Here is a 23,922-nt window from a genome sequence, read left to right as displayed (position 1 = left end):
GGATGGCTGAGTCAAGTATTGGGGACATTTAGTAAGATTTGGAAGGAGTAAGGTTTCCACCAATGAAAAGAAAAGTTACAGCTGGAGCTGAAAAGAAAGCATTTCAGAAAAAGAAAATATCTGTCTGTCTGTCTCTCTCTGTGTCTCTGTGTCTCTCTCTGTGTGTCTCTGTCTCCCTTTCTCATGTGTTATCTATCTACTAATCAATAACACATCATTCAACAAAAACACTCTTTAAAATACAACTGTAAAGCACTAATAAATACTGATTGAATGAGAGGAGTGTTTGTGGCATAAATCAAGTTACCAAGCACTGTCTTCCTCAAGTTACCCTGTGAACCCACAAGCAATGTTATCCAGGAGTTTGGCTCAGTCCTGTTGTCTTGAAGCTGGAGAAAATTATAGCTGAGAACCTTCCCCTGGTTCTCCCCTACAAGCTGAGAAAGGCTTCCCCAGTTCCTCCAAGGCAGAAGAAAATGGAGATTAAAATACCTCCAGAGCGCTTTCTGCTCTGCTCCGAATGCTCCCATGCCTTTTGACCTAGACTGACTGGAATGTTGCGGGGGGCGGGGGGATCCATGAGGCATCAAGCATGTGAGATAGTGTGTCAGACCCTCATTAGTGTTTGTCCAGTCTACTGTGCGAATCTGTCTCTGTTCTCTATCCTCAAGACACCATAGCATATAAGGGAAATAGCTCTTGGCGATCACTCTTGCCCACTTCCATTTTAAATACATCTGTCACCTCCTGAAAAGCATTCCCTTAGTCAGCTATTATAATAATCTGTCACAAACCCACCAACAGAGTGAAGACTGTGTGTTCTAACCATTGTGTTTGGAAATTACAGTTCATCTGACAGAGATGCTGTTTGACCCACATTTGCCTGAATAAAGCACATGGCGCAAAGCAGGTGCACAAATGGATAACTCGGTAACTAGTTCTGCACTTTGGAGCATCTAGAGAGCATGAAACACTGTGCTTCTGAGAACACATTTTGAGGCTTCTGCTTCCACTACTACAAACACACTGATGGTTCTCTTTTGGGGCCTCAGGAAAGGACTTCTGGTGTCATGAAACAACAAACTATATAGTTCACATCAATCAAGCAAGAAAATTATGCTTAGATAAGATTGTAGCTGAGAAGAACAAAAACGGAGCTTTACCAGAGACCCATGGCCGGCCATGGGACAAGGGCAAGAAAATGCGGAACATATACACTGTATCTTCTCCTCCACAGACTTGGGATCGCTGTGGAAGAGATGGGGCAAAAAAATACAAGCCAGAAGTGATCTACTGCTACATGGAAGTGGTATCTTCTGACGACAGCAGGGTCGCCGGACGAATGAGCTCACGGTAGTTGGGACAGCAAGCAGAAGACTATGTAAGCATGAGCAAGACTAAATCCTGGGGAAGGAGTTGGGCATGAGATTCCACCCCATCCGAGGAACTATTGGCCACTGCTAGCTGCTGATGAAGAAAAAGACTCAGTATTTCCTAAGAGTGGAGCACCTGAGAAGTTGAGCATCCTCCAGTGGAAATCCATCCATACAAAAACAGCACAAATTAACCTTGAAGGAGGAAAACAAGACAAAGCTTGGTGGGAAAGGAATGGGGAGTTAAATAGGATCAACTCGTTTTACAACATTCTTAATAAACAAATGTGAAGTAAAAACGAAGAAACAAGGAAAGGTAAGGACAGGCCATTGTCCCTCACACCAGGGCATAGCGCTTGTGTTTGTCCCACAGAGAGAATCTTGGATACCGGCCTTTCTCGGCCCCCTGACCCACTGCAATTAACAGCTTCTCCAACCCTTCCCAACGGCAGAGGTAACTGGAAATTAACACACTCTGTGTGTGTGTGTGTGTGTGTGTGTGTGTGTGTACTACACAGTTGTCTCCTCTGTGGAGGGAACTTTAGCTGGAACACGGTTGGCTTTCTGACTAGAAAAGCCACAAGTGACTGCCTCAGTGGGCTTTGAGACCTCCAACTCCACCACCTCTCAGAACATTCAGTCTGTAATTAACTAAGAAGGCTAGGGACAGCTTGCCGTGTTCTCCCGTTGCTTCGACATTTCAGGGACTGACAGACTCTTTTGCATTTTTATTACACGTGCGTATACAGATATGCGTATATGTAAGGCACACCCATCATAGCACTCTTGTAGAGTTCAGAGAACATGTGGGGATCACGAGTTCCTGCTACTCTGTGAGCCCTAGAGTTGCAGCTCAGCGTGTCAGGCTTGGGGGAAAGGACACTGCCCACCCGAAACATCTGTGCCCAAGCTCGGCCTCTTTGAATAGATTTTCATTCCTGTATTTTTCCTGCTGTTTTGTTTCTTTTTTACTTTTCAAATTACTAGTAACCAGTGGGCACTTTCGTGTTGGACACAATCACAAAAATACATCTTTAAAGAAAACAAGAGGGTATTTATAATAAAGTACTATTCAGTTTATAAGTTTGATGGTAAATGTTTTTCTCAACCTGGGCAGAGGGAACTACAAAAGAGAAATTACCTCAATCTCACTGGCTTGTGGGCGTGATCCTCCCACAGTGGATAGAACCATTCCTAGGCAGGTGGACCTAGGCTGCATGAGGAGCAAGGGCGGGGCAACAGTAGTCAACACAGCCTTCCTCCACAGCCTGTGCCTCAGTCCCTACCTCCAGGTTTGTGCCTTGGGCTCCTGCCCTGGCTTCCTGAGAAGATGGACTGAACCCCGTGAGCCGAGTGAATCCTTTCCTCCCTAAAGACGCAAGTGATCACAAAATTCTGTCTATTCCTAAAGATTCCTACGCTGCCCATTCTCAAGAACTATGATTCATGAAACATATTAACATACCATTTTAATATCCTCATCATCTAGCAATGAGTTAGTTTAAATTAAGAATGTAAAAACATGCAAATTTAAAAGATGAAAATCACATTTCTAATTTGGGAACAAAGTATCAATTACTCATATCTGAATTAAGCAAATAGTTGAGGTAAATTGGGAAATTTCTCAAATGCAAAACTACTCATTTTATTGTATTTGAAACTTACTGAGTTCATCAAAAGTTAGTTATACCAGAACTTTATACTTACACTGTTCATACAAAAATTTATATTTATATTGTTTATACTTCAGCCACTTAAATAAGAAATTTAAATCAATACAATATTTCTCTCATAGCTCTACTTTACATATTGTTGCAATAAAGTTGGAAGCACAGATAACATTATTTTATAGGCAACGTAATTTATTAAGTAATATAAATATACATTCATTTCTACTCACTGTTTATATTAATTGTGCCTTTAACATAGCATTCAATTCACTTTCTAAACCCAGTCTCCAGGGTTTTAGAAATTAATCTACTAGAGAAACTGAAGAGAACTTTAGATTTTCTAATTCAAAATGGGTTAATTTTTAAATAACAGTCATTTTTTCAGAGTTAGTGAATGTGCATGTTTGTGTGTGTGCTTGGGTGTGCATTGTGTGTGTGCATGTGTGTGAGCACACGTGTGTGCATGAATGCGCCCGGGCACGTGTGTGTGTTTGGGTGTGCATATGTGTGCGTGTGTGTGTGTGTGTGTGTGTGTAATGTTCTGTTTTCAGGAAGGGTCAAGAGCCCTGAGGAGTCTGCTCATGAGTGATGTTAACACCAAACAGAGAGCTTAGCAATGCCTGTTTCTAAAAATAAACACGTGTGTCTCTTGTTGCCACCATCAACCAGAGGCTCTGTGAGCTGTGACAGAAAGCATCAAGGCTGTCAATAGCCCTCCTGCAAGCATCATGCATTGCTACCCAAGGTCTTCTCCTCTCCCCCAAGGTGGCAGAGATAAAGGAACACTGCAGCCACACCGGCTCTCATGCCAGCAGCAGTATTGCCCCTGAAGCAGAGTTATCGTGTTGTTTGACAGCAGGAAGGGATATGTGGTTTCACTTGAATGTTATTCTTCTTTATTTAAACTACTAGAAATAACCCAAAAATGACAGAATGCTCTTTCTATAAATAGTCATTCCAGTGTAGAGTTATATTAGGGGGAACTCAGATGGCAAGATAACGCCTAACAAGCTAATCTTAGAGCCGCAATGCCATAAGATAGAAATACCCAGGCTAAGAATAACGGACCCAAAGGCCTCAGCCTGTTAAGGAGAGGCACAGACACGCAGGCATCGGCAGGTTCCATGTCTTTAATGATCCTCCGAGAGGATCTTCCCCCAGGAAGGCAATAAACTATATTGCTTATTAACATGATAATCTATAATGCTTTTAAAATTTATTAATTCAGAAAGATTGCACAAGATTCGCACAGCACATGAGATTTTTAAAAAGTTTTAGAAATCGAACAGTTGCTTTTTTCACAATGTGACCACTATCCAATTTCTAACTCTAAGATTACATCACCTACATAACACATAATGACATGTAATGAAGGAAAAATCTAATGCAAATTAAAGTAAGATATATGCTCATGATAGCATAAAAATACATTCATTTTCATTGAAGTAGCCCAAATTGGAGACCTAAATCTATATGTCTGTATGAATATAGATGGATGACAGAGAGATACGGAAATTAAGTGAAATCTAAATTTTGTTGGCCAAATCTTCATTTTAGCTCAATAATTTCATGTTACAAATTCTAAATTGGACATGAATGGATCCTCCCAGGTTTCTAGGTAAAGATATAGGTGAGCATAATTCAATTTCTCTAGTAAAAGGAAGTAAACCCTACTGTGGCGTTAGTATTTCCAAAACTGCCCTTCCAGTGCTAGAGCACATTGGTACTAATAGGCCAATGTGCAGAAGACCAGCATTTGTGAAATACTGAGAAACATACAGATACCCCGGGATGCTGGTTCTGCCAAAGACGGCTGGCACAGAACATCAAGGTTCCCCTGCCTCTTTGCAGTGATGAACATGTTGACACCTTTCAGTTTTAACCATCAAGCACTGAGAACGAAGAGCAAGAGGCTTCCATCATGGCTTGTAGTATGCTGTCTATTTCTACCCTAAATTTCCCCAAGATTTAGATGTCTGCCTAGACATTTGCTTGTAACGTGACTGAGGGCACATTTTTAGTATCGGGCAGATAGGAATAAGATTATCCTCTAATAAACATTTTTCTTTTGGGGAAAATATTTTCATTTTTGGAAAACCGAACTCTGCCATTGTCTCCCTAAGGGACCATGCGCCTTCCTTACCTTCAAACCGATTTCCTAAGATGTGAGCTAGGAAGGGTGGACTAGGACTGCACCTCATTAAACTGACAACACCAAGTTAAAGATGCTGCCAAACCACAGCTGCTACGCAATGAGAGAGTGCAGACGGGATGAAAAATCTCACTGACCCTCTCAGTGGCAATGAAACTAGAAAATTGAGGTGCAATCTGAGCACACAGCATGAGCACAGTAGCCGGGAATGACAAATATATCCCTGAGGGCTGGCAAGACGGTTCAGCAGGTAAAGTGACCTCCATGCCAGCGTGACCCGCGCTCCAGCCCTAGGTCTCCCAGTGACAGAGAAACAGGATGCCAAGTGCTGTCTTCTGACCCCACACTTGTCCCATGGCACGTGTGCAACCACACACACCACACAACACTAACTAAAATCAACTGGTATTCACCTGCAGTCTGGTATTAAAAGCTTGGTGAAGGTTAAAGTGCGGCCCACTGGGTTTGCTAGGTCACCTCAGGGTAGCTCCCTAGCGAGAGTCTCCCTGAAAGGTTTCTGGGAGAGCACACAATGCCATTTAATCAAAAACTGTCTTTGTTCTTTTCTTTTCCTTTCCTTTCTTCTCTTTTTGTTAGTTGTGTTTAGTTTTTAACTTTGGGTTTGTTTTTCTGTTGTAATTTAGTTTATTTGAACTTGAATTTCAAGTTTCGGAATTTGAATCAACTTCCTGTCGTTCCCATATCGGAACCCTGTTTGGTATGTCATGTTTTACAACACTCACCCAAATTTACCTCAAGCAAACTGAAAATAGCATACTCGTTGTGGCAATGGGGTCCATCATGAACAAAAATTGCGAAGTTAGAAGTTTCTTAAAGAAACTTCTAGACCACGAGGAAAAATATGAAAATAGCATTGTGGGTGTTTCCAAACTTCGGCACGCAGTATTCAGTCCTATGCAAATGGCTAGCTACAGTCTGTGGGTTAGTCAGTTTCTTTCTTCCTTAGAGCGGTTTTGTTGTATTTAGTTATTGGGTATTTTAAAAACTTTATGCATAAAAGACCCATAATTTACCTTACTATAGACAAGTTAACAATATGATAATGAGAGGAAAATATATTCTTAACAAAAACACAAGAATTGCCTAGCTTTTTATTCATTAACTATAGAAATTTAAATTATGAAATTATTTGAGACAGTAGTTTAATGTTTAAATTTGTTTGATGCAAGTATCTTAGATGATAAAGCTCATCTATGAACACAGGAATTTATTGTCATTCTCCCTCATTTTGCAAACCTCCTGTAATTGAAAAACAAACCCTGTCAGTAGCAAAGACTCCGTGAAGCGCACGTACCCAATGACACTGCGGTCCCTTCAAGACTAGGTAGAGACCCAGCCACACTGAAATGCAATGCTGAATGCTTGTCAACTCAGATATAAGCTTTTATCGTTTGTTGTTTTGATGTAGGGTCTCACTCTGCAGGTCTGGAACTCACTATTATGGCCTTAAACACATGGTGATTCTCCTGCCTCAGCTTTCCAAGGGCCATGTCTCTGTGCACGAGCTAATGTTTTCTTCAAGATTTTAAAGGACATTTTCATGGACTTTTATCTCAATTATTGTTTTTGATACATCACAATTCAGAAGAAAATCTAATTATTCTAAAATATAAACACATTTGTTATTCTCAAAATGCAGCAATTAGGAGAACCTGTTGGCAAAGTTACCGTTTGTTAAAGATTGTCTTTTATGCTCTAATAACAACCCTTTATCTCTTTTTCTCTTTCCTTTTCTTTGTTTTCTTTTTCTTTCCTGAAAATCAAAGCCAAATACTTTGCCTAAACTAGAAAAATTCCTCTAGCATTAAATTATATCCCAGATATACAAATCATTGTATGCTTTTGTGTCTCTGAAGATTTTATAATGATAAGAACCAATGCTGAGGGAACTAACGCTTCAGGTTTGTGCTTCAGTGCCCAGCACTGGGCTCTGCCTGTCAATGTGTAATACCAGGGAGGTCGGAAAGAAGTCCCATCAGTGCTACACAGACATGACTTCATGGACATAAGCCTGCACTACAATTCAGAGAAAGGTAAATGGGAAGCACAGTTCACTCCTATTACTACAATGTTTATATTTCTAAAACTTAAATTTTCAAAGAAGGGATTTTCTGCCACCAACATGCGCACCATAACGAAACCTGTGGAGCCCCACTAATCCCTACTCTTCTGTGGCTGTTTCCTCTCGGCAGAAACCTTGTGTAGGCTCAAGGCCGCTTCCTTCAGGGTCTACACCATCATCTACTCAGCAACTGCAGGAAACATATGCAGATGATGCCACCTGGCCAACACATTTCAAAGCATGGTTATCGGAGGAGTTCTTATTCTTCGGCGATATTCTTCAGTTAAATAAAAGTCAGACATGAGGAGGGTTCACACATGTAGTACCAGCATGCAAGAGGCTAACGAGGCAAGAACCTGGGTTCTAAGCCTGTCTGAGCTACACAGCAAGAACCTGTCTCGAAACTGGAAAGGGGTAGGAACAGACCGAAACAGAGATCAACGTGGGAGCTGAAAAGATGGCTTGTGGGTAAATGTGAGAACTTGAATTCGGATCCCAAGAAACCACAACCCCCATGTTTGTATGGTGATATGGGAGTAAAACAGCTTTACAGGCCAGATTATGGTAGCATACACCTTTAATCCCAGTAGCCAGACTAGCGGCAATAAAAACTGGGTGGTGCACACCTTTAATCCGAGCCCTAGAGAGTACTATAAAATGGGAGGAAACAGCTCTTAGACACAGTTTCCTTCTGAAATTCCAGTAGGCAGGATCGCCATTTCAGACTGAGGTCGAGATAAGAGCTAGTTTTACTCTCGGATATTCAGGCAGTCTTTATTGATTAAAATACTGCTGAAATGCCACTGCAGTCCATGGACGCTCATGGACCAGCTTGTCAGGTGTACACACGGCCAAGAGCAAAGAACTCCTGTCTCAACCAAGGTGAAATATGAGGGTCCATACCCAGGTTGTCCTCTGACCTCCACAACAGGCTGTACTCATATATGAATATTAACACACGAGAGGGGGGGGGGAGGATAAAGAGGGAAGGAGAAGAGAGGAGGGGAGGAGGCAGAGCCAGACAGAGCCAGACAGAGCAAGGAGATTAATAACAACAGAGAAAAAGAGCCTAAAATAATTAGTCGCCCTCCATCTCTGAAACCTGCCATGCATCAAGCCCAGCAGAAGACCTGGGAACACTGTTGTGAAACCGTGACCTTTGGATCGCAAAGCAGTACCAACCATGCGACACCACCAGGACCACAGCCAGTGCAGTAGAACTATTAGAACGGCGTGTGGGACTTGAGAGCAGCTGGCTGTGCTAGCCCCTGTTGCAGCCTAACCACCTGCTATATAACTCATGGTAAAGACCCCCGTGCTGTCATTTTGACCAGTGTTCCTTTCCTTGCAGTAGAAATAAACAAACTTATACACACACTGCTAACAATTGAAATTTTGGCACAATAACTTTGCATGTGGAAATCTTAGAGAATAGATTCCTATAATCAACATATTCCTACTTGGTTTGGAGAAATGTGGACTCAGTGGGTAACGGTGCTTGCTGTGTACACAAGACCTTGAGCTCAGATGTCAGATGTAACATCTGGGTGTGGCCTTGCACAGGACTGCAGCTCTCGAGCTGTCGCTGGAAAGAGATGAGAGTACCATTGCGGCCTTCTGTGCAGCAGCCGAGTTCCAGCTTTAGCGAGGGACCCTGCCTAGAATGGGCAAGGTAGCACTCTTCTGGCCTCCATGACTTCACAGGTACATGCACCCACACATGCATGCAAATACACAAAACACACACTATGTACCACACTATACACAAATACCCATGCAATAAATAAACAAATGAGTATAAATGTACAAAGCAAAAGTTATGATTACATTTCACAAATGCAAAGTCTTTACTAACTTTTTATCTATGAGTTATTTGAGGGCATGAATAAATTAAAAAAATACTCTCATAAAAACAAGGCCATGTTATTGGTATTCATCGTACCTGAAAAATAACCTTAAATGTAACTGAACTTAGCAGATGTAAAACTGCATTTGAAGAAACTATAAACACGCTAAATACTTCTTCATCACAAGATACTGTTTTCAGAGGTCTCTCTCTAGGGTTAAATAAACTATCAGAAATAATTAGTATTTGGAAATGTAAAAACAAAAAGCCACTGTGAATTTCTATTTTAAGCAGCAGACACTCTGTCCCTGTAAGGAAAAGGAAGGATGTTAGCAAGCTCTCCCAGCTTTTCCTTCTCAGCGCTCGGAGCTCCTCGCGCTGCTAAGTCTGACTGATACTCTGCAGCATCCAGTGGGATGAGACTGGCATTCTCCAGTAAGCTAAGTCCACCAGGAACAACACCATCCCTGTTCATTTTACTAAGAGTCCTCTCCTAATATGATTGTGTTTAAGTTCATCTAGCCATTAACTGGATTCCACTATCAGGTCATCTCTCATATTGGAGGATTTTCACACTGTTTAACCATTTTCTTTCTATTTTAATACTTCCTGTCTGACGCCACCACCAAGGACACTGCTCTCACGGCTCTAGAACTACTTCTTCTTCTTCTTCTTCTTCTTCTTCTTCTTCTTCTTCTTCTTCTTCTTCTTCTTCTTCTTCTTCTTCTTCCTCTTCCTCTTCCTCTTCCTCTTCCTCTTCCTCTTCTTCTTCTCTCTTCTTCCTCTTCTTCCTCCTCCTCTTTTCTTCTTCTTCTTCTGAAACAGGATCTCACTATGCAGCCCTGGCTTCCCTGAAACTCGCTCTATAGACCAGGCTAGCGTCAAACTCAAAGAGTTCTGCCTGCCTTTGCCTATGAAGTGCTGGGATTAAAGGTTCATGCCACGCTACATGGCTTCTTCTCTGTCTTCTGATGTTGAACACTGGGTAAGTATGATGTGCTTCCCTGGATCCCATTGAGTTCTTTCCTCCTGCCTGTGACCTTACCGCTTGTAGCTGCCCATCCAAAACCCTGAAAAAGTTTTCATGGCTCAATAGCCCAATCAGTATATGACTGACTGACTGTCTAGAGATTTGCATCAAATTTCCCAAAAGATGAGAAACTCTTTCAATCTCCAGTATTTTTCTTTTCTTCAAGTAATGTATCTTTCTTCATTTTTTAAATATATACATACACATAATTTTTTGAATTATGTTTTGAAATATTGACTTCTGGGACACAAATAGCCACTTCATTTGTTGATCTTGGCCATTCAACTGTGTTTCCTTTTCTCTAACTACATTAGCCCACTTTCCTTTTTCAAACCTTTCTCCTTGTCAGTTTCTTGCTATTCTAATGATTAATTTTGTTCTGTAATACGAAGCTCTTGTCATTCTCAGGTGATCTCCTTAGCAGGAAAGCTCCCATTTCATCACATTCTATGGTTTCACCATTCTCCTTTTAGCTACTGTTTTGTGGAATTTATGCTCTTTCTAAGGTTTGGTGTTTCTGGGAAGCAATTCTTAGACAATATCGTTGGTCCAAACTCTGAAACCCTAAGATTAGTTGGGCAGAAACTGCCTGCTCCAAAGCTCACCTAGGGCCTGTATTTCTCTAGAGTGGCTATGTTTGAATCCTTTCCCCCAGTTCACCAGCTTTTTCTTCCATAATTTCTTCTACTATGCCTCAGGCATGTGGGAGAAGAAGGGTACCCCAAAATGCTGAGACTATCCCTCAGTTTGCTGCTCTCCAGCTCTGGGAATACTGGAGTTGTTAGGAACTTGTTGACTTAAAAGTAAAATTCTAAGCGTTTTCCGTGGCTAATTATTGGAGGCATGCCACATAGCACATACCTTTTCTTTCCTTTTTTCTTTTGAATGCCATGTCTAATGGATTGTGTTTGTTTTCCAGCTGAGGCCTTTCTGGTAGCAATCAGCATGAGGAACTATATCTGCAGGACATCATCACACTACGCATCTCATCATTTAGAATATGTTTTTAAGTTCACAATTTTGTATCTCTCAGACATCCTAGGGCTTTAGAGAATGTTCTTACTGAATGAACACATTTCTGATTACATCACCTGCATGAGCCTCAGAAACATGACACCCTCATCTTGTCCCACTACCAACAGCCTCGCTGAGGAACAGTTTTATTTCCAGTACCATCAAGTGTTCCAGCTGATAACAAACTTAAAGGTGAGATAGTATGAGTTAGAAAATAGCAAAAAGCAATTAAAGGTCATGCAAGAAGTAATTCTCATAGAACGGTGTTTTTTACAGACATCCTCCTAATTTCATTTTACCTCTCAAATAGACACAGTTGGTTACTGAATCCATAATGGTCCATTTCCCTCAGTATAGCATACCAAGAGATAGTAGACTCTGGAGAGGTGAAGATACATCTTAATAAAAACGTGTCAAAATTTAGACTTAAATGTTTTTATGTCACTAAAAATAGGAATACATAGTGAATATGATTTTTCTTTTTTTAATTCTAGCAGACAGCAATTCCTTCATAAATTGTCCAACCTGAGTGGACATTCCTGCTGTCCAACATGGCAGGCAACATGCCTGGCAACAGGAAAACACCCCTCATTGTGGCAATTCCTGCTGACAGACCCGAGTCAATACTGATAAATAGTCCACACAAGCTCCAAAAGTGGAAAGGCACCTGACAGCATTTACCACTTTTGATGGATTTCAAAATTGACCATTGTAGAGTATTTTAAACTGAGATGTTAGCAGAGCAAATAATATATGTAGACCACCTCAATCTGACCATAATTATTAGGGAAATGTGCAACTATATATAACAGTTGCAATCCAATGACATATTAGTTCTCTGCACAAAAATAATGTACGTTAACACACAAGAGATAATATAACAACAGCAACAACAAATATCATCGTGAAACATCGCTAATCACACTGTCTGATAAAACCAACTTTTGAACATAACTAAACTCAGGGAGTATCTATTGGAGTTTCACAGTTTGAGCACATGCTCGCCAGCTTCTTTGTCCGTGACTATTATATGATGAGATGTTTCACAGAACACACACATAGGAACCTACCCTGATACATAGTCATGATTCACAGAAGAAAGAGAGTTCACTCTTAGGAGAGCAAGCTATCCAAAGAAACAGCATATTTATAAAAAAAAAAATTAACAAAACTGGACTACAGAACAAAAACGTATTTCTTCATGGACAATCCAACTCATCTGGATGGTTTGGCAAAACCAGAGGGCCATGTTCCTCCACTTGAAATGATATCAACACAACACACACACGTACACTTTGCAGATGTGTCTACACATGTGAACCCCACACGGATGCTGGGAGGCCAGTGGGTGCACACCATCTGTGATTATTCGAAGCTGAGCATCTCAACTGCACAACTAGCGGGCAATAGGCTCATGAATGCGAGTTCTCGGGCAGCACCTCTACTCGTACCCCACCATGTGTGTGTGTGTCACGTGTGTGTGTCTGTCCTATCCATCAGTCACTATGCACTTCTTATCCTGGAGTCCAAACCAGGTCGACGGTCCAAGGGAGAGGAAAGCGAGATCTGTAACTCTATCAAGAGAAACACATCTCTAATCTAGTAATGAGTCCAAAGGAAAAGAAAATGGTCCGGTGAAGGCTCACCAGGACCAACCACCCACTCCAAAATTCTACTGCTATGGGTCTACGTTTGCTAAGGATACAAGGGCTGAGGAGATTTGCAAACCAGTTAAAAGAGCACATCAGGGATAGAATCTAAGCATTGTATCTTGAAGTGTGCTTGCTTTCTTTATGATACAGAACCCAGTGTCTCAGAAATAAAATACACAAAAAGACTGGCTGAATGAAATCTAAGGTTACACTTGTAAAGCAAAGTCGAATATCATAGGGCACCATAGGAATCAACTAATTAATGCAATGAGTATTCTAACTTTTAAAAGCAAGTACAACTTAGATCTCCCTTGTTTGTGAGACAGAATGTTGGGCCGCTGCGGAGTTACAGCTCTTCGGCTAGAGCCGGTAGCCGGATGCGACCGCAGGTGGGACTGGCTGCCAAGCAGTCACAAGGCTTCCAGTTTGAAAATGTTATGCTGCATACTGATCTTTCATTGTCAGGCAAATGACTTTGGTGATTTGAGTCAAGTCGTTTGGTTATCAAAATCAAGGAAAAAGAGCAAAGCTTGCTAACACACGTGTGGCTAGCCCAGTGCCAGCTAACAGTTGTTCCTTGCAGGACACGACTATGTTTCTAGTTTTCCAAAGAAATATAACAGAGACAAAGACTAAAATGATATCGTGGTACTGAAGACATAGCTAGAACAGTTCTTTCTAAAGTGATCATTGAAGTCTCAGAATTGCAATCCTAAGTGCTCTCTCCACCCCGGCACACCTGCTAGCCCCTCCCCAGAACTTGCCCACTTTCACCCACAATGAAAATAAGCCACGGATGTTCTAGCAAGTTCACTTTTGCTAAATAGAGACCGCTCATGAATACAATTTCTGTGACACTGGTGTAGAATACCAAATTTTACAAAACTGACATTTCATTATGATTCCATAAAAAGACTGGGTAAACAGAGGATCTGAAAACCATCAGGAGAGTGCAGCTTTGCCGAGAGCTGGCTTTAAACAGGACCCACAGATGGGAATGTGTATGGGCATGGGAGCCAACTTCATGCCAACCTGTGGAATATTCCTCTCCTACTTAAGTGTACTCGGTAAAAGCTGTTTTATATGACAGCCTTATCAGGGCATCTAGGCCATGACCTATAGCTACAGGGAAGCCCACAGGGGGATGTGGAAGCTCCAAGGAGAACCAGTTTAGGTTATAGCTCTCGGAAGAGGAAGACAAGAGCAGAGTAATAAAAGCTTATGAACTGGTTGTAGGAAAGGAACAACAAACAGCAGTAATTAAAGTAAATCAGACTGCCTGCAGAGTATGAACTTTTAACAGAAGTAGACAGAGAAGTGGTCAAAGCTGTGTCCCATTAGTACATCTCCGAGAGCTCAGGCATGGAAGAAAACTATGAAAGAGAATTTGACAAAGCATCGCACCTGCTTTGAACACCTCTCTCTCTCTCTCTCTCTCTCTCTCTCTCTCTGTGTGTGTGTGTGTGTGTGTGTGTGTGTCTGTGTGTGTGTGTGTGTGTCTGTGTGTATGTATATGCATGCATGGGTGTGTGTACCACTGCACCTGTCTGGCAATACTAGACTTCCAAAGTGTTTGGGGGTAAATTAAAATAAGCATCTGGTAATAATTCTATTCCATCCAAAACAGATTCACTTTGAGCTTCAGAGAAAAAGCCACATTAGGGAAGGAATAAAAGTACCTGAGAACTCTGCAGACACAGACTTCAGAAGGTAGGTCTATAAATAGTTGTGCTTGTGAATGCACACTGTAAACAGAAAACCATCCGGCCGGCCAGAGCTGCGATTTCAACTGAAGCCCCACCATGAACTTAAGTCCCACTAGCAGACATTCACAATCAGCCCAGGGCAAAGGCGAACACCGTCCTTTTACTTCTCTCAGTGTCTCTTGAATCAGTAGCAATACTTTGCAATTTCATTCAGAAGCAGCCTTCTTTAACCATACTCAGAATGTGCAGGGAAATCGTAAGGGAAGGATCTAAATGAAACCCTTCAAAGGCACCAGGAGAAAAACAAAACATCAACATCACACCGGAAAAGCTATTCCTTAAGCAAGCTGTTTTTCCTTCATTTCCCTGCCAGCCTGCTCTCCAGCCTTCCCAAACATTAAACAGACACCCCAGCTATAGGAGAGAGCATACCTGAGCTGATCATACTGTGCATTCTTTGCTGAGCCAAGAGCTGCTCTCGTCCGGCCACTCCATCTGAGGAAACACAGGAGTCACTCTCGTAAATTGTCTGCAGCATGCTCCGGTCACTCTTACTTCAGCTCCGTGAAACATCCATCACGGCTGCCTGTTCTGGTCCCAGGAGCTACCCTGGCTGGTCCTCCCTCCTCCCCGAGGAGAAACAGCAAGCAAGCGGAGGATCAACTTCCACAATGATTTCCTTTCTGCTTAGATGGACATACCCTTTTTTTTTCTTTTCTTTTTTTTTTTTTTAAAAAAAGACCTGGGCTCTTTCCTCCCCCCAGTTACCAACCTGTGTGCAAAGCAGGAAGCAGTGGATGCTATGGCTTGCTGGAGTTCTAGGTTATCCTGGAAACTAAAAGCAGGCGGGCAAGAGGAATGTGCCTCGGGATTATTTCTTTGTAAGAATAAATAGAAAAATATTAACTCTACCCATTGGGGAAAACAAAGAAAGAAAGGAAGGAAAAAACAATTAAACCTGGCGTCTAGCTCCTGGGCTGCTAGGGTTTCCAGGCGAGATCCTCACCCTGCAAGTGGCTCCAGAGGGTGTCCTCCTATCTGTCTGTGCCTCTCTCCCTTCCCTTTCTCAGTCTCTCTCAGCTCAAGTTGGCTAAAGCTAGTGATAATCCATTTGCATATGAATCAACAACAGCATGGCCCACAGGCACAGAAATAGAACAATGGTCGGCCTGAGCCAAAAATAGGTCAAGCATGGCCGAGTGATTGGAGCCTGCATTAATGCATTTAAAAATACCCCAGCAAAGCCAGCTGTCCAGCCTCTATCTTTCAAACCATAATTCTCTATTGCAGGGCCTTAAAAGCAATTAACTCTTTCCTTCCTCGGCTTGCTTTCCATACTGGGTTTTCACACCGGCAACGCACCCCCAAAGAAGGGAAATAAGGAAAAAAAGGAGAATAATCCTAACTCGGAGAGGGAGAATGCACACACATTTCACTTTATTTCTGTAGTATGTGTTTTTGGAAGAGAGAGCAGAGAAGTGCAGAGCTGTATTGGTTCTAAAATAATACTGGAAGCTTTTGCTCATAATGTGGTTTCTGCCTCACCCACGCCCAGCAATCCTGGTGTTCTATTTTGGTTGTCTGTTTCTCTGGCTACACTGCAGTTGGCTGGAGGACTAGAAGCTTTTCTGCCTTCTAGTTTCAGCACCGACAGGAGATTCAGCAGAGGTAATTTCTGAAAACAAGCACACCCCAGAAGAAAAATTTTACGAAGGCTTGGCTTGTGGCTTGTTTGTTTGGTTGTTTTTTTTTTTTTTAAAAAAAAAAAAAAAACTTATTTATCTTGTCCATTCCACAGCTCCTAATGTGATCTTAGACCACATATCAATTTTATTGCGTCCTGTACCTGCTATACTTAAAACAAAAATCAAGCTGTGTCTTAGAACTACAAGGATTTTTCCTCTCTCAGTCCCTCAGGCCAGACCTTCTTTACCTTGAATGGCTGAAATACAGACCTCAGTTTTGTATAGCATGCCAATCGAGTTTCAGGCCAACACACATTATAGACCATCCCCTGTGAGGCAGATGGAATGCACAGCTTCTCAAGAGAGTTTGATAATCTCTGGTATACATTAATAATAACGATTTCTCTCTCAGTAATAAATTCAGCATCCCAAGAGGGGACACCGGCATCTAGCCAGTTTTAAGGGCAAATTCAAAAGTGGTACCCATCATGCAAGTTCTTCCTTGACAAACAGACTCAGCAGGGGCATCAGCAGGGGCAGGGAAAGGAAAGGCCAAAGACCAATCACAGAGTAGAGGCATCTCATCACACTCAGGCTGTGGAACCAAGAAAACCAAAGATGGGCGTACAGAATTCTGGCAAAGGGAAGACAAGGCAATACTGGCTGGATTCTCTTCCCTGTGCCAATTAATCTCTACCCATTACCCCTCTTCAGGAAACGGCATTATTTGGACAGTTAACTCACAAGAGTGTTAAAACAGTATTTTTTAATGTCCTTGCAAGTAGGCAGGACAACAAAACCGTAATGTTTCTATCAGTGGAAAATATGTTTCGTTTTTCCTTTTTAAAAATATGCATGCATAAAATTCAAGACATGGAAGCACTGTCCTCTAATGGGTAGCTATCACACACAGCATTTCAGACTTCGTGAAGACGGACCGCTCATGAGCTGCCTCTGTTTCCTTCACAGGATCTGCTCCCCCCACCGGGGCAGCTTCGTGGAGGGACGCAATGTTCTTCCTTTATTATTGTTTCATTCTTCTAATATTTATTCTCTAATGTTTTTGCACTATAGGATGTATCCCCATTTATTATTAAGGTTCCATCAGAAAAGGTTTTAGACATCCATTCACAGAGATTGGAAATGATTTTTGTTTATAATTAATTTTTGTAAAGTAGTTATAAATATAAAACATCGTACAGGAGATTAGCCAGACCCTAGTGTAGACCATCTTAATTAACTTCTCTACAGTTAGAGCAGCCATTCTGAAGCTGTGAAGACTCACGTTGGATCTTTCGCTTCTACTGTTAATTATATTTTTGTGGATTTATCCAACACAAAAAAATTGAAAAATTAATGATGGAATTAAGCCTAGGAATACAATTAATTAACATTCTATTGGCTTCATTATTCCGTGTCCATGATTTAATGTGTGCATGTGGGTTTAATCCTTCCTCATCACCTAAAATTCATCTTTTATTTTCTTCTTTCTACATGTTGTACTTTAACCATGTGTATGTTTGTTTACATGTGCACATATTTGTAATAGGATAGATATGCATGAGGAAAAAATGTTCTTTTTATTTCTGATGTCAAATGACCTCAATTAATATCAATTAGCACGTTTTAAGTTCACCCACTTCTCTGTGATTTTGTGTTTCACTTCTTTAAAGCTAAATAGTATTTCATTTTCTATATGTACCAGATTTCCTTACCCATCCACTGGTAGTTGGGTAACTAGGTTGGCTCCATTTCCTTGCCATAATGAAGAGAGCAGACCATCATGGGGTGCAGACATCTCTGGGGGAGGGGGCACAGAATTCGTGGGTGGATGCCAAGGAGTAAATCAGCTGGGTCAGGGTCATGTGCTAGGTTTATTTTCAGATTTTTGAGGAATTTCCAAATTGTTTTACAAATGGTTGCATTCATGTGCACCCTGCCAGCAGTGAATAGGGGCTCCTCTCTGGACAGTTTCTCCAGTACTTGCCAGGGATTTTGATAAATCTATTCTGGCCAGGGTGAGGGGGGGAATCTTAAAAGTTTCAACTCACATTTTCTTGATGGCTAGGCATATTAAACATTTTTAAAAATTGTTGCCATATATTTGTGTTTCTTCTTTTGAATCCTCTCTTCCATTCATTAGCCCACTTGTTAGTTGGCAGTTTTATTTCCTTGATATCAAATTTCTACATTTCTTCTTGAAATTCTGTCTATCGGTCTTTGTCTGGTGTATAGCTAGAAGATTTTTCTCCCATTTTGTGGCTGTTTGCCCTCTGATTTGTTTTCCTGTGCTATGCAGAAACTTTATATATGAATAACTAAAAAATATTTCACACAAGCCAGGCTGAAAAGACCAGTCCACAGAATGGAGAAATTCTTGCTAACTATGCGCCTGGCAGGCGCTATCGTCACTCTGTAAGGAATTCCAAACGTTAAATACCAATAAAACAGTCAGCCAATCATTAAATTGTCTAAAACACTTAAAAATAGTTCTCAAGGAGAGAAATTTAGGAAATAAATAGTAAAAAAAGAAAAAAAGCATTCAATATCCTTAGGCATCAGGAAAATGCAAATTAATATTGCTTTTACCTCTATCAAGATGGATTTCATCTAGACGACGAATAACAGCACTGATAGGCATGTTTAGAGAACGGAAACCTCACCCACCTCAGGTGGGAACTCAAACTGGTGCAGCCAGTATGGAAATCAGGGTGGAGTTCCCTGGGAAAGTAAAGCCAGAGCTATCATTTCAGCTCCGGTACTCTTGTTGCTATACACCCAGAGGACTACAGGCTAGCCCGCTCATCACTGCATTACTAGGATACAGGATCAGCCCTGAGGTTCGGCAACAAATGAATGAATTAAAAGATAATGGGGGTCACATGCACACAATAGAATCCATTTGGCTGTAAAGAATGAAATTGTGACATTTTCAAGAAAGTTTATGGATCTAGTATAATCATCTTAAGTAAAACATGCCAGACTCAGACAAATATTTCTCATATGTGGAGTGTTGATTTAAATGTATGCATGTGTGTATTTATGTAAGACATATATATATATGCACATGTATATAGAGGACATCAGAATAGAAAGGAAACTGCTAGACAAGAAGATGAGATCTAAAGAGCAGAGGACAAAGAGAGAGAGAAGGTAAGAGGGTACACATTATATAATGTGCATATCGTAAGAGCGGTCAGGAGAAGAATTGGGGAGAGGGAAAAAAAGCACCAGAGGGTGAGGGGCTGGCAAGAGAGGGTTGAATAGAAAGAAAGTTTGATGATATTTGTGAAAATGTCACAATGAAATAGACTTTTCTACTAATGAAGGCTATCTGTCCTCCCATCGAGTGCTCCTCATCCTCCCATCACAAATGCTCCCCGTCCACCCATCAAGTGCTCCTCGTCCATCCATCGAATGCCCCCTGTCCACCCATCATGCTTGCGTTCTGTTTCTGTGTCTCTGTAACAGAACCATCACTTCTAAACAGACTTGTGTAAGGCGACACAGGTGATGACCTCCAGTCTTCGGGTTCTCTCCTTACACAACCTTGCCCTCACCTAATGATACAAACACACTGCTTTACTTTTCCAGAATACAATTTCAGATGAATTACTGATTAAAACAGAATAATTGTCTACTTGTTTGGGAGTGTTTTTAACAGAATATACAAAAATTGTGGGAAATATGTAAGACAAATAACACAATCAAAATATTGGCATAATAGATGCCTACACATCCTTCGTCACTTCATGTTTAATTACACCCACAGACCACAATCGACAGAGAAGATCTCTAAGCTTTTTATGAGCAAAAAATAGAATAAAACTCCAGAATAGCAAGCAATTATCCCATTTCTCTGAGGTTCCAGGAAACAGCTGTCCAACGTGTCTTCAGTTGGGCCACGTCTTACATCTCACCTCCACAGAAAGCATTTATCCACTTTCCTTTTCATTAGCAGCCCTGCCTTTCATTTAAGTCTTGACAACAAAAAATTATTTATTGTGAAATATGTCGGGCCTGACATGAGGCAGCTGATGCTTGCCTCCCAGAAGAGAAATAAACGTCATGAAAACTAACACCCTGGACACTCACCACCGGGGTTTTCATAGCCAAAAAACTCAACGGTAAGAAGTAGAATGTCTCGCATCATCTCAAAAATGCTGTTAAAGAAAGACAAGGAAGTTTTTCCAGCTATTCATGAGACCAGTTTTATTAAGGCAGACATTTTCCTTTATGCTTATCTTGACAAACTAGTGTAAACATCAAAGTAAAAGGGCAATTTTTTAACATCTCAATACAATAAATTTAATTTGAGGAACTTCTTTTGAAATTGAATTATGTATCATATTTTGCTTTCAGGTAGATAAAAATCAAAGTGAAACAAGAGCACACAGTCCAGGTTCCCACATTAATGGAGAACAGGAATTGAATCCCATTGTCAAACGGTTTCCAGACACCTTGACAACGGCAAAACTTCTCATAAAAATGCCTAGGAACACACAGTGATGTGTCTTTCCAAAGCTGGCCCAGGACTGAAGACAACTCAACAGCAGAGCGCTTCCCTAGTGTGCCCAAGACTCTACCGTCTATATTCAGCACCGTAAAATACAAATGAAAACAATCTACACAGATACTCTCTGACCCCAGTCACTATGGCCTTTCTCAAATCTGTCTTCCCGACAGCTGAGGTTCCCACTCTCAGCCAGGCAATACACGTATCATCTTTGCCAGGAGGGCAGTGGTGGATCTGAGGTGAGAAGGCTTTTCATGGAGAAGCAAATGCTTTGAGCCCAGATTGTAAACTTTTAAACTCATTTCCCTAAAATGCTAAATTGTGTTTTATAAGAATTTTTATAAATTTCTGTGTGATGTCTGGTATCCTCCATCTACTCAGCCATCCATGGTCTTCAATTTCATATTTCTCGAACTACAGCCATTAGCAATGCATTGCACACATTCCTTTATGATCAATAGGTTTCTGCTCTCAGTTTCCTAGGGAGCAAGCTGGAGTAGGGAGGTACTAAGTACTTTTGTTTGTGAATTAGTTTATCAACTGAATTTTCTCTCTTGGAAGAATAGCATCACTTCTTAGTAAAGAGGGAACTATAATTTACACTAATTCCTCACAATTTGGTGGAGCTGCCTGTGAGCACACACTGCACTCCTGGACCCCTGGTCAACAGGCACTGCACTCCTGGACCAGTGGACAACACACACTGCACTCCTGGACCCCTGGTCAACAGGCACTGCACTCCTGGACCCCTGGTCAACAGGCACTGCACTCTTGGACCCCTGAACAACACACACTGCACTCCTGGACCCCTGGACAACACGCACTGCACTCCTAGATCGCTGGACAACACACACTGCACTCCTGGACCGCTGGACAACACGCACTGCACTCCTGGACCCCTGGTTAACAGGCACTGCACTCCTGGACCGCTGGACAACACACACTGCACTCCTGGACCCCTGGACCACACGCACTGCACTCCTGGACCCCTGGATAACACACACTGCACTCCTGGACCCCTGGATAACACAGACTGCACTCCTGGACCTTAGACAACACACACTGCACTTTTGGAGCCCTGGACAACACACACTGCACTCCTGGACCCTGGACAACACACTGCACTCCCGGACCCCTGGTCAACACACACTGCACTCCCGGACCCTGGACAACACACACTGCACTCCTGGACCCCTGGTCAACACACACTGCACTCCCAGACCCTGGACAACACACACTGCACTCCCAGATCCTGGACAACACACACTGCACTCCCGAATCCTGGTCAACACACACTGCACTCCTGGACCCCTGGACAACACACACTGCACTTTTGAACCCCTGGTCAACACACACTACACTCCCGGACCCTGGACAACACACACTGCACTCCCGGACCCTGGACAACACACACTGCATTCCTGGACCCCTGGTCAACACACACTGCACTCCTGGACCCTGGACAACACACACTGCACTCCCAGATCCTGGACAACACACACTGCACTCCCGGATCCTGGACAACACACACTGCACTCCCGGATCCTGGTCAACAGGCATTGCACTTTTGGACCCCTGGACAACACACACTGCACTCCTGGACCATGGACAATGAACACTGCACTCCTGGACCCTGGACAACAGGTGATGCACCCCTAGACCTATCAGCTGGTAAAGAGTTAAGCAGACTCATCTGCAATAAAATTATGAACAGACCGTCTTATTTGAAAAAATTTAAAAAATAATTTTTAAATAATCATCATAACAAAAGTAAGCTTTAAAGCCTTTTTTGATCTTTTTTTCCTCTAATGCTTTCTTTCAAATAGAGTACTTTGAACTATGACTTAGTCTGGCTTTAACGGTTTATAGAGATTCAGGATCATCTGGGAACTTGCTAGAAATGAAACTTACTGTGTCCAGAAGAAGTCTGCATTTTCTGCAGCTTTCCAGCTGATTCTGAGGCACAATAATGTTTGAGACCAAGGAGATTCAATCATCTTCCCAAAGCAGTAATTACACTGCTAAAAATACGGATGGATAAAACATCTTTTTAGTGCAATATCAATTTAGCAAGTATTATTAGAAAATAATTTTTAAATGAAAATAATTAAAATAGCTAAGACACTAAGAAGCAGTGTCATTAATATTCAACATGAAAAGGCTAGGGAAAAGGTTTTAAAGAAGCTCTTAGCTGCTGAACATGAGGCCAGCAGCACCAGTTCAGGTGAGGAACGTCGGGTGCTTCTCTTCCCTGTCAGCAGCCTATTCTGAGTTATGTTTTCTGTGCTTTCCAGTTGCACATGTTACTGTTTTCAGGTCCAAACATCCAAGACAAGAAGGTAAATCCATATGGCCATACAAACCCTGGAATTAAAGGAGCAAGTAAAACTTAACTTTCCAAACAAAACTCATTCACTCCGATACCGAATGATCACGGATGTCCATGGGAATGGCAGCCTGCACTTTCCCAGAACTTTCAGCTTGAGAAGAGATACAGTTACAAACACGGCTTAATTTTTAAGAAATCTTTTGATACGTTGTCCAAGCACAGTAACATATAATCTGGAACGACAGCACTTGGGAAACAGAGACAGGAAGATCACCCCAAGTTGACATTATGTGAAAAACATCCCAGGCTAGCCTGGAATATACACAGACCTTGGCTTAAAATAGAAACAAACAAAGTCCTCTAGATCTTATTTCAATTTTCTGTTAATTTAAACACTGTGGATTCTAAACAAGAAACCTTGTAGGGTTATAAAACTTACAGAGCATTGTATAATGCTGGCTGATGGACATTCAGTGGGTGAAAGCTATTCGTGTATTGCTGCTATAACTGTGCTTCTGTGCTTCTGGGGAACTCAAATTCAAGGTATGAAATATGTGAAAAGCTATTACTGATCTGTTGCCAACAAACTGCAGAAATTCTTAAGGAAAGTTGTAAAATTGGCTAAATATTGAATAGGTCACTCTGGTCATGAGGCTCCATACAACAGCTTGAAAAGATGGTCTGTTTTGACTCTGGTATCACCACAGCTGAGTACAATGATCGACTTAGCTTTCCACCCAAGAAATATGACTGCAATGAATAACTGATGGCTGATCTGGGGTAATTCACCTGTTCTATGACTTAGAATATTTCATGGCTATCAATTTTGCCATAGTTTCTTATTAAAACATCAATTTGGCAATAAA

At 41.6% G+C, this 23,922-nt stretch overlaps 1 protein-coding gene across 2 annotated transcripts in view; it reads right to left on the bottom strand.

Annotated features, from left to right (window-relative positions):
• Positions 1-23,922, bottom strand: part of Hdac9 (histone deacetylase 9) — a 474,463-nt gene that overhangs the window by 429,693 nt on the left and 20,848 nt on the right. Inside the window, exon 2 of one of the 2 annotated variants that reach the window (XM_057782117.1) lies at positions 14,959-15,021. In XM_057782117.1, the coding sequence (XP_057638100.1) occupies positions 14,959-15,021 (63 nt within the window). Of the gene's footprint in view, positions 1-14,958; positions 15,034-23,922 lie in introns of those variants that run through there. The other variant, XM_057782116.1, reaches the window with a different exon arrangement.

The sequence above is a fragment of the Chionomys nivalis genome, chromosome 10 (assembly GCF_950005125.1).
Source record: "Chionomys nivalis chromosome 10, mChiNiv1.1, whole genome shotgun sequence".
Taxonomy (NCBI): domain Eukaryota; kingdom Metazoa; phylum Chordata; class Mammalia; order Rodentia; family Cricetidae; genus Chionomys; species Chionomys nivalis.
Note: the sequence above shows the minus strand (reverse complement) of the source record. Positions and strands in the feature narration are given on the sequence as shown.